Below are 11,948 nucleotides of genomic sequence, written 5' to 3' on the forward strand. Positions count from 1 at the left end.
AATCATAAACTCCCTGTTTTGTTCATCTGCAGGTACACCCTAATCCTTCTTGCATCGGCAATATATTGTCAGGTTCAATGAAGAGGGCCAGTTTTTTGCGTGTTTTAAGGGAAGCGGCCATCTCTCATATGAGAGTGACGTATTGCGCAAAGCGAACCAAATTCGTTTGTTAATTGCCAGATCCTCCATGGGGCCACTCAGGGCGTTTGGCTGTCTCTCGTTTGTGTAACGATTGGAGGACATCTCATAATCTCACTGATTGGTTGTGGGTGACTTGATCTGACCGCGAAGTCCATGTGATTTTACACGTGAATGGGATATAAACAATCACCTGTGAGAGGAATATTTTCCAGATAGTACGGGAAAAATTCAAAATGTCTGTGTTCTTCGTGAACGCGTGAGTATGCCAAATTTGGCTCATTTCTTCCTCCGGTTTAAATAGTTTTGCAGCTGTATCGGTGTACATGGTATTTTATTGTAATTTTGCATCGAAATTGATGAATGTAAACATTCTTTGTTCATATTTGTTAGCGACGGTGATGGAGATGGTGAAGCTTCGGGTACTTCGCAGTCGTTGTCGGAAGCACAACAAGCGCTGTCTACATTTTGGCCTAAAGTCACCGAGGAAATAAAGAAGACCGCCTCTGTGAGTGTTTATAGTTTTATTAGGATTGTGTCTATTGCTTATAAGTCCATTTCTAAATAAATTTCGTTAAGTTATCGAAGTACAAAGAAACGGCTTTTATTTCTGGCTTCTATTTGGGCCAAACAATAATGACAGCTTGTTGTTTACAGGTGGATTTGAAGCAGCAAATGCTTCCCTTGGCCCGAATAAAAAAGATTATGAAACTCGATGATGAGGTCAAAATGATTAGTGGGGAAGCCCCTTTATTATTTGCAAAAGCTGCGGAGATATTTATTCATGAACTTACGTTGCGTGCCTGGGTGCATACCGAAGATAACAAACGAAGGACTCTACAGGTACACCAAATTACTTCTAATTTTGGAAGCAGTTACTTGTTACACGAATATACAATCCTTCATAAGCACTTCCTGTTTTTTTCTAGCGAAATGATATAGCAATGGCAATAACTAAGTTTGACCAGTTTGACTTTTTGATCGACATTGTACCTCGAGACGAACTCAAACCTAATAAAGCTAGAGAAGATGTTAGTGTTAGAACTGCCTCCATGAATCCTGACCAGGTAAGTTAGCCAGCTCGTTTTTGGAATTTATATTATATTAATAATAACTTTAAAAAGTGTTGGTCTGAAACAATCCTAGTTGCCTTTGGCTAGGTATGACATCATCGGTCATACTTGATTTGGAATTAATGATTTGCCTGCCAGCGCACGCATTCTCTCTACCTCTGAGTAATGCTCGTGTTTTATGTTATGATATTTTATTCCTGTGTTATTAAATTTATGCATTTGTAACAATTCCTCGGCAATTAATTAAAAAATAATATCATTGCTACATGTCATATATTTAAAAAAACCGAGCATTACAAATGATTTCAGTGAAACAAGTGATTATTCCTGTTGTGATTTTGATATAGCTTCATTTTTCAAATCTTAGGTGCACTACTATTTCCAACTGGCTCAACAACACCAAGCTGCTCTGCAACAGTCACAGCAAGTAGGAGCAAGTCCAAGTCCGCAAACCATTCAAGCCTCGGCATCAGCCACCCCGACCACCATCCAGATATTGCAACCTGGAGGGCAGTTGCAAACTGTAGGTGTCGTTCAGTCTCAAGGAGCCTCTCCGGCCACAGCAGTTGCCACTCCTGCATCGCCAGGGCCCGAACAGGTATATCACGCCCTTTCATGTCACATTGTGGTGTTGATGCTGTAATGTAGTTTTATCGAAGGACTGCTAAAATACTTTTAGGGTGGATCATTTTTCTCCAAATATGTAGCCTAAACTTAGAACAAATGAAATAATTATGCCAAGATATAGAGGAGGGCTTGCAATACAGAAAGAGGCATATCAGCAATGAAAATACATTGATGAAATTCAGTGGCCCTGGGCTGAAGAGTCCCTTGCATTTTCCCTCATGAGAGTAAGCATGGGCACCTATTGTATGCGAGTACTGGAGCTTGGATTTTCATGATCAAATAATTGTGCCATATAGTTTTTTTGGAATGTATACACAATGCTGTATGTAATGTATTCTCAACCATGTCTTCCCGTGACTAGTTCTACCTTCTTTGAATGTCTCCTTATTTCCTTCTCCTCTCCAGCCATGCCTGTGATCTATTCATGTGTTTTTATTTCCATCATTCTCCATAGGCACGTACCAAAAGCCTCCAAGCTATGCTCATCTTGTCTTAAGTTTTCAAGCCATACAGTTCCACGATCTTATGTTGAAGTTTTCATTAGTCTTTTCTTTTCTGCTTGAATTATGGTCCCTGTTATCAGCTCCAACCTATCAGTAAAAGCTTAGATTAATTGTTTTGCCTGTTCTAGTTGATGTTGGCCAACCATTGTTTATCTTAGCCTTCCTATTTGCTGGGAACATCATTACCTAAATTATTGCTTTAATTAATTTCTTGTAATTAATTCCCATTCCATACCTTTCGCACTGATTCTTGGGTGTGCTTAGTAATGATTATCATCCTTTCGCTAACTGGCTAACGTAAGTTTTCATCATCTTCAGATCTAACTGATTTGACATCCTGTCATTCCTCCATCCAGCCCTTCTCATGTCTCCCTTACCATTTTCTCTGCATATTTATTGAAAAGAACAGGTAATAATGGACAACCCTGTTTGGCTTCTCTACCTGGATCTGTCCATTCCGACTCTCCATACGCTGTTTACGACTATGCAGGCTTTACCTTGTACAGGCTAAATTGATTATAGAAATAAAATGTAATATTTCATATCCATTGTTTAAATGCTCTGACTACAAAAACACTTAATTGTGTAATGCGTGCATCCTGGAATTACATTCTGTTCCCTATTCATTTAATTTTATCTTAGCATGAAACTATATGCTCCGCACATCTTTAATGTCGTTCGGGAATGCAACTTTGCAGTCAAAATGAAGCTTTACATTCTGGAATATTACTTTTTATTGAGTATTTTTGGTTCTATTTGGGAGTTAATTGAACATTGGTTCACATTAAATAGTCTAGAGGAGTTATTTAATCACGTTCAGCAGGATGGGACTCGGGTGTTCCACTTGTGGGTTTCCATGTCTTCCAAGTTTCTTGCTATGGAGTGCTAAATGTAATGAAGTAGTTAATGATAGATGGGTCTTGATTAGCTATTCATAGGTGTATATCATGAGATTCCAATTGCTGTGATGGTTCGGACTTCTTTCAATATGAGTCTAATATCATTTAATGCTTGTTTTCTGTGCATCCATAAAATCCAAGTTCATCCGTAAAGTCTAAAAATTTAGGAGTGATTTTTATGTACTCTTAACTCATGTACCAACCAGAGCTGAAATACCGGTATGTTCCAAATTTGAATCATTAGTTTTAGTTTTTTTACACATTTTATCAGAGTATTAATTAATTTCTCTCTCCACAGAGGAGTCAAAGTTAATTGAATCCCCATATATCCACTTGATAAAATATATGGACCGTTTAGGAAAGTTGGATCTGCATCAGAATGCCATGAAAGAAATGTCTGTGGATGGAATATTAACTAGTTTGATTGAATAAAATTATTGTATCAGTATGAATTGCTTCTCAGCCACGCTTGATTTGGTTCCGTGGCCATCCCTCCGGAAGGTAATTGCAGTTGACGGAATGGAAGCCTGTGTTGTTAGGAGAGCGTGCCTTCTCCAGGATGTTTGTTTTTGTTCCTCGTGAATTCAAAATATTTCGTTCTGGCACTTTGGTTCCTCCATTGGTTTAGTTCAACCGTTTAATCCAGACCGGCTTGGAAACATTTCAAAAGTGATGGGTTCAGTGTCATGTCAACAACCCCCTCCGCCCACTCCCTCATGAAAGAAGACCCTCTCCTTTATTTCGATGCTGTGTGGCGTGGCGTGCATTAGATGGCGACGTTATCTTGCGCTTGCTTGCATTATTCCCAGCAGACGGTGCAGGTCCACCATGCCGTTCAGGTTGTCCAGCAGCAACAGCAACAACAACAACAACAACAACAGCAGCAGCAGGTGATCCAGCTGCAGGCAGCCGCGGCCGCTGCGCAACAGCAGCAGCAGCAACAACAGCAGGCGGCGGCGGCAGCTCAGGCGCAGGCGCAAGCCCAGGCGCAAGCCCAGCAGGCGCAGGCAGTGGCAAATGCCCTTGGGGGTGGTGGGGGAGGCATCCAGATAGTCCAGCAGATCGTCACGCCGAGTGGTGAAGTCCAGCAGATACCTGTGAGTGGATTTCCGCCCTGCTCCAGTCCACCCCACACCTGGATTGAACGATAATCCTCCTCCATAGCCTCAGTTCTGGCTAGAATTTCAGTTCAAACTCGAGTTGTCTCAACTTCCCTGGTCCTTTCTTGGTTTTGCTCTTGAGAGGATCAATTTAGTGAAGACATGATTCACGTAGAGTAAGTGATCAACTTAGCTGGGCGATTCGAAAAGTTGAAAAGCCTCGTGCAGAGGCTGTGTTATTGTCAAAACGGCAAAGAATCAAATCCTAAAAAGCTTTGGGCAACATTGGTGCTACGTCTGTTTATTTCTGACCAAATAACAGTGCCAAAATAAATTTCCCGGCAATAATTGGACCATTTTCAAAAGAATTGAACTGATTCATTAAATGAAGAACGCAATGTATTTTTCCACTGTTAATTTCCTTTCTTAATTAAAGTAAACTTCCACAAAGTTGAACCTGAAACAATTGAAGAATTGAACTGATTTTGTGCACTGATTTGTTACTGTTAATGGCATGTGGGGCCACCACTGTGTGCCAGAAATGAAGCAGCAGTGGATGGAAGCTGGCAGGCCAACATGCCCCAAAAGAGGCAAAGTCAATTTTATCTGCCGGGAAGGTGATGGCCAGTGTTTCATGAGATGGGAAAGGGATTCTCTGGTTGATTACCTTGCAAAGCATGGAAAAATAACTAGCGAATATTGCACCAGTCAGTCCTCTTCATCAAAATTGAATGATAAAATGTGTTAGAAAAGGCCTGGATAATCAAAGAAGTAAATGATCTTTCACCAGGACAATGCTCCTGCCCACAAAAGTGCTTTGGCAATGGAGAAACTCGAGAGATTTGAAGTAAAAATTGTTGGAATGACCACTCTATTCAACCAGTCTTCCACCTAAAAACATTTGTGGTTAAATGACATATATGAGTCCAAGGAAGAGGTTATGGCAACCGTGAATGGGTGTTATGGAAACTTTCGAGACTGTCACTTCTGTTTTGGGATTAACTCACTGGGAAAATGCTGGCAAAGTGCATTGGTCTAAAAGAGGGCTGCTGAAATTGAAAATATTAGTGCAGTTCGGACCTAAAAATAAGTCTTTCGCTGCTAGCAGAGAACTTTTTGCCTTTCCCTCAAAACTTACTTCCTTAAATAATTTTTATGGACCTTTAATATAAAATATGTTCTTTAAGGTTTAAGATAATTACTTTTTGAAATTCTATAAACCAGAATTTTTTGATGGGGTTTTTAATATAATTGTGTAATTACATCATTTGAATTTCATTACATTATGTGATTAACATTAAGCCTACATGTACTGAAAGTCTATTTAAATGAGACCAGGGTAGAAGTAACTGGCATTTTTTGTGATTTCTAAATATTGGTAACAATATTATATATTTCCTAAGTGGCACATTTTACATTGATGCTTCTTGCGATCCCGCAACAGTTCGTATTATACCAGGAATTACATTGCGTTGGGTTTTATTCCACAAAATTTGAAGAACTATTATTTCTATATCAGCATTGAATTTTTATTAAGGTTTGCAATCTCTTATAAGTTTTTGTAACTTCGTATGTTGAAGAAACTGTTTTCCATTTTAATGCTGATACAAAGCAATAGTTTCAAAGTGTATAAATAATTCATCCTCTTATGCTTCTCTTGCATGTAGGCATTCTCTTGTATGAATCATATTTTGTCATAACATTTTGGTCTTTTAGAGTCCAAAATATTGGAGTGTAAAAGCGTTGGTAGATGGGTAACTGGCTAAAGCACCCAGCTGGACCTTGAGGGATCCAGGTTCGAAGGCCAGTGAAGGCGAATGATTTTTATGATGCGAAACTGTTGCATTGTAATTTGCATCAGTGGATGACTCTGTTCAAAGTTACAGCTCCCGCAGTTTCTTTGATAGTGCTGGAGATATTACTGATACCTTTGGAAGCAACTCTGAAAAATTACAATCAAGAGTTCAACTAAATATATTGGCCTTAAAATGCAAGGATGGCCACCGTCCTGAGTGTGGACCGCCAAAATGAATGTCATTCCATATTTTTTTTCAAATCAACTACCAAAATGTAGGTCTACTGGCAAGTCTTTATAAAAGTCGAATATTTTGCTTGAGTTTCCCAAATAATTAGACTGTTCTAACAGCCAAATTCTGTCTAGTTGTATTTAATATGTGAAATGATTAATGAATTCTTGAGAGAAATTGTTGATCAGCAAATTTTCCTATGAAGAAATAATTTCTTTTATTTTAAAGAGAATTTTCTTTGATTTGAATTTTTGGTAAAGTTTTGGGCCAATATGTATTTTAAATTTAAGTATGGTGACCTTAGTTTGTGCTTTAATTTTGGAGTGCAGTGCTTTGGTGCAAACCGTTTGGCTTGGTTGGTGTCTCTTTTTGAGAGACGATGCTGTGTAAATGGATGATACTTAGCAGGGGACTTAATAAATATTTGCCTAGTTTTCGGCTAAAAATTGATTCTAATGAATGTTGGCCTAAAAAGGAGCAAGTACAAGTGCTTAGTTGAATGGTGTTATCTTGGAAGAGGATCTCATTCTATTCCTGTTCCCTCACTATAAATCAATGGAATATAAGAGCACACAATCTCAATGTTATTTTCCATCAATTTCAGATTCAGCTCACGCCTGCACAGTTGCAAATGATCCGTATGCAGATTCAGGGAGGTACAAATCAACCAATCATAATCCAGACGGCTCCGATTCAAGCCATCCAGCAGCAAAGTGTGGTTGGAGGGCAGGGTCAACCGCAGATTATACAGGTATTCATCCCTTAACGTTTAATTTGGCTAAGAAGCATTGTACAGCTGTCAAGTAACATGATTGCAATTAATGAAATGATTAGTGGAGAGAAATTACACCCTGGTGCTGCTCTGCCTCGGGGGCTTGCAGCATTTTGAATTATAGCGTTTGAGCTAGAAGTTGATTATGTTATTCCGCGAATACAGTAAGTATTCAATTTAAATATAAAATGAATGTACCTATGGTTGTGAAGCAATGAAAATGAGCTAGCCGAGGCCATAGACTTGATTGGCACTAGGTTTGTAAAGGGGTAGAGGTAAAAATAGAGTTACAAGTAAAGGGAAGATAGGGAACACACCCTAGGTGACTTGGGTGTGTTTGGGAAACAGTGGCCCACGCACATCTCAGTCACACACATAAAAATGCAAAATTAATTAAGTAAAACAAACAACCACTTGATCACTGGGGCATGTTAAGGAATAACAGTCACTCTCATGAATTGCATTCATACCCCGGTGGCGGCGGGGTAACGTCCTCGTCTGCCATTCCAAGGGTCGCGGGTTCGATTCCCGCCTGGGTGAGTTTCCCTCCACCTAGGGCTTGGGTGTTTGTAAATGCGACCATTGTTATCGTTGTTAATAGTTCGATGTAAAGGCCAAAATGTGCTGTTTTCGGACTAATACCGAATAAATAAATAAATAAAATAAAATACACGCACTCAGGGTTTGCAAGTATATCTCCTATGCCAGGGACCCATTCTACTCAGACAGGAATGAAAACAATAAAAATAAACAAGAAAAGGCCCAAGTTCCCGTTCGCAATCATTCGGGTGTGTTAGACCTTTGTGAATCGCACTCACTCACTCGTTCATGGTTTACAAGGATTCCCCCTGTGCCAGTGACGTGTCAATCACTCAGATGAATACAAAATAATTAAACAGATGTATGTACGCTTTTGCTGATGCACTCAATCACTCGGGTGTGTTCAAAAACGGGGACCATTGCGATTCACAAGTACTCACTGGTTCAGGGTTTGCAAGGATCCCTTCTATGCCAGGTACCCGTCAATCAAACAGTAATAACAAATGGTATTCAATTATTCAGGAGTCAAATACATCATTTGCAGCTACAAATTGTTTTACCCAGAAAGTTGGCATTGCAGGAAAGAGATAGATGGATGGCGGTCTTTATTTTGGGGTGAGATGAGACAATGGAGTCTCCACCTAACCCCTTGCAGGAGGAATATAGTATATAAAACCCTCTGGCCATAAAAAGAGATGCAAAGAGAATTATGGAAAGGCCGAACTTTGTTGACAGCTTTGTTTGCCCTATCAATGGATTTATTGAATCATCACGAAGTGCTCCTTGTCAGTTAGACCAACTGGCCTGAAGGTCATTTGTCAAGATGATTGGCCTTACGGAGGGTAAAGGTTTTAATCTAATCCTCTGTTGATGGCATTGATTTCCACGGGTTCAAAAATTTCCGTCTCATGGACGTTATTATGATTGCTGTATGGATGTCTGTTTGAAAATCCACAACATCTCAGATTGGGTAGAATTGGCCCCTGAGTATTTGGGAACAGTTGAAGGTGAAGTGCACTTGCAAAAATGAATAGAACAGTGAAAGTTGAAGAACAAGATTGTTGCATGAAGATGAAACTTATTAAAAATATTGCATTCAAAGCATCATCAAAACTTGACCTAATTGACTGAATCCAGCAGATAGACTCACATCATGGTATGAGTGTCATTGCTAGGTAGTGTTTCTAAGTGAAGATGAGTTCATTCAGTGAAAACTGTATTTATTTCGTGTGGGAAAAACCAAACACTAATTTCATTTGATGTTTTTGTTTGAACAATATGGATCGTCATTATGGGAAAAATCAACCCCAGCCGTACTCTCACAAATGGGCAAAGGATGGGTGAGGGAGATTTGAGAGGAAAAAGAAATAAAAAATAAATAAATAACTCAAAAAAATAAAACGATACAGGGGGGGAATCAGAACAGGAAATAGTTAAACCAAAATATGATAACCAAAAACCTCGCCCTTACCAAGCACTCACCAGTCTGGGGCTTACGAGAGAATTATCTCTGCACCAGCCAATTGCACATACTAAAATGAATGAATGCAAATTAATCGTGCACTCCCTGGCTTGAATATATCATACAGCATTGATTCTTGCTAGTCTCAATCACTCATACTCAATCAGGGCTTCCAAGAGACTTCTCTCTGCACCAATCGCTTAAAATAAAGTAAATGCAAATTAATCATGCACTCCCTAGCTTGGATGTACTCCAATTTTGGGTATTTTAGTTTAAAATTTGAAAAAACCAAAGAGCAATGAACAACGGTGGAAAATTAATGTAAAATTATGGCACAGAAATGCATATTTTAAGTGCTGTTATTAAATTAAAGAATAAAGAGTAATTAATTTTTCATGTAATGTGTTTCAAACTTGTTTTAAAAAGAGTTAAGTGTGTATATAGTGACATGAAGGCAATGGGAAGGCATTTCAGATAACGTAACTTTGTCATTTTTAAGGTGCATTTGAATAGGTATTATTATTATCTTTGTGGTTGGCTTATCAACTTGTGGCTTCTATATTTGCAATAAGCAGACGTGTGATTCTTTGGAAATATTTCATTCCGGAAAATTTTAAAGAAGTATCAATGCTGCAACACTTGATTCTCTGTTGACTGAATCTGTCAGAAACAGCAATGACTTCAGTGTGGAAGGGTGCAAAATCTTTAAATAGAAAATACGTATTTTTAACAGGAGTTTTCCACTCAAGCACACCTGTCTCTTGGCTTATCACTTGCCGGAGAGCCATTTATGTGCCAGGCGGATCGATCCCAAAGTGTGGATTTGATTCCCACCCTATTCCCCTCCTACTCCCTACAGTGAATGTTTGGTATTGACAGAATTTCAGCTGGAACGTTTGCATCTCCTCTTAAAAATGTGACTTGATGATCTTAATTTATCTGCTTGTTGCCAGATACTATTCTCTTGCCTCGGATTGGAACAATTTTGCTATTTTTCATTTTCGTCTTCCATATGTGATGGCACTATCAGTACTAACGTTGCCTTCCTGTTTAATTGATCATTAGCTAATAAAACTATGACGTTGTTGATGTGTAGTTGTACTTGCCATTTTAAGTTTGGAGTGCATTTTTGTGTGTATTCTTTTGCATTAATTAAACTTCTTCAAGTCCGACGTGTTTTCCAGTATATATGGCTCCACAGCCTAGATGAAAGTTGCATTGACATGATGTACAAAGTGGGGGGTCTTTTCTATCCTCTGGTTGTGTAAGCATAGAAGTGGAACTATTGGAATACATCATTGTGACTGGGTATAGGAAAAAATATCCGAGGTATTACCTCTCTTCTTTTGATGCAGGAATGCAAACCTGTAGGTTTTTGTGGCAGTGGTTGAACTGGCCATTCTGACTTTGTATCCGAGTCTGAATGCTCCGCGGTCAGATTAGGTGAAGGCTATTTTTTATGAAGAACATGAAGGAATCCTCTTGTGTTCTTTGAAATTTGCATGCTTAGGGACACCGTTGAGGATGTTTTTAGCTGTGATTCACTGAAAGTATGACCTGTGTATTCAAGGTGGCATCGCAGGCGGCAGGTGGCACCCCTGTTTTCCTGACGCAAGCAGCACCAGGCCAAGGAGTGGGTGATGTCCAAGAATAGCGAACAGCCAACACGATCCATGTGCTTGTGCACCCTACGGTGTGAAGTAGCTGAAACAATCGACTGCTTGATGCAATTGGTGGCAGATTTGTCTTGTGGACGTGAACAGCAAAAGTGGTCCATGATCTGCTGCAGTGCAAATCGAGAATCATTAACACTTGTGAGGTGCCATTGACAATACAGTGCAGACAGCTGGAAGATTGGTCCTTTCCGAGGTATTTGGGAGCATTCTTCTGGCTTGATAGCAGCATTCGGATGAAGGAACATCTGAAATTTTAAACGGCGACGACCGCACAGTCTGTGAGAGTGAAATCTGTCCAAGGTTATTGCAAAGTGTGCAACGTGACGTGATGGTTGCCGTGAAGTCAAAACGTGTATCAGTGACCTGCCAGTACAAAAAATACTTTGACGGTGGTGTGTACATATTCGGGAGAGAATAAATTTCCTGGCATCTTTGTGGATACTCAAGTAACTTAGCGTCTGTCTCAATTTTTATGAGTATGTTCATTTACTTGATTTTCTTGTTATTCTATTATTGTTTTTGTACCATGAAAAATGTTGAAATATTTTTAAATCCACTAAAGTATATCCAGTGATTTTATTTTGAAAAGTAAAATGATGGTTTTTCAAGTGACAACACTGATTATTTTTTATGTTGCATGAGATGGGAGCATCTGAGCTTATGTCACAGATTTAATGTATTTATTGTGAGGGAGAAGAATGACTGACATGGAGTGGCTGAGGATGAAGAAATTGTTTTTTAAACAACGTGGCGGTCTTTCATGGAAGCATATTTATTTCATTGGTTGAACTGCTGTCCTGAGCTTGAGTTCATTGCACTGTTTTGTTCTTCACCGGGTTTTTAAAAGAAATTCCTTGGCATACGCTAGTGAGAGTGAGTCAGTGGATATGGACTCAAATTATTTCTCAAACACTCCATGAAATCTCCAAAACAATGTTACGATCCTCGTGAATCATTTTTTAATCAATATTATGCATTTATGATTATGCTCATGAACATAGAAATATGCCGAGATGATTTTGCAAAATGGTGGTTGGAGTCATTTCTATCTTATTGGTTCAAGATGGGGTATGGGGATAATTTCTGATTGCTATTAAGTTGATTCAAAGGTAACTTCCTCAATTTAAGATC

At 39.1% G+C, this 11,948-nt stretch overlaps 1 protein-coding gene across 2 annotated transcripts; it reads left to right on the forward strand.

Moving 5' to 3' along the window:
- The first annotated feature begins 225 nt into the window (after positions 1 to 225).
- Positions 226 to 11,410, forward strand: Nf-YC (nuclear factor Y-box C). 2 transcript variants are annotated; one of them, XM_071590995.1, is made up of 8 exons: positions 226 to 397; positions 532 to 646; positions 796 to 981; positions 1,068 to 1,205; positions 1,579 to 1,809; positions 4,053 to 4,337; positions 6,972 to 7,118; positions 10,712 to 11,410. In XM_071590995.1, exons 1-8 carry the CDS (start codon positions 375 to 377, stop codon positions 10,793 to 10,795), a joined length of 1,209 nt encoding a protein of 402 aa, XP_071447096.1. In that variant the 5' UTR covers positions 226 to 374; the 3' UTR covers positions 10,796 to 11,410. The 2 variants fall into 2 exon arrangements, with proteins under 2 accessions (XP_071447096.1, XP_071447095.1); XM_071590994.1 differs by having other exon boundaries at positions 227 to 397; positions 4,050 to 4,337.
- The last annotated feature ends 538 nt before the right edge of the window (positions 11,411 to 11,948 follow it).

The sequence above is a fragment of the Hetaerina americana genome, unplaced genomic scaffold (genome assembly GCF_022747635.1).
Source record: "Hetaerina americana unplaced genomic scaffold, ioHetAmer1.1.p SCAF_40, whole genome shotgun sequence".
NCBI lineage: Eukaryota > Metazoa > Arthropoda > Insecta > Odonata > Calopterygidae > Hetaerina > Hetaerina americana.

Bases quoted from the DNA above. Each gene is read 5' to 3' on its own strand.
- Nf-YC (XM_071590994.1), top strand. From the start codon at position 375: ATGTCTGTGTTCTTCGTGAACGC. The intron at 647-795 runs GTGAGTGTTTAT...TGTTGTTTACAG, and splicing joins AAATAAAGAAGACCGCCTCT to GTGGATTTGAAGCAGCAAAT. The intron at 4,338-6,971 runs GTGAGTGGATTT...CATCAATTTCAG, and splicing joins GTGAAGTCCAGCAGATACCT to ATTCAGCTCACGCCTGCACA.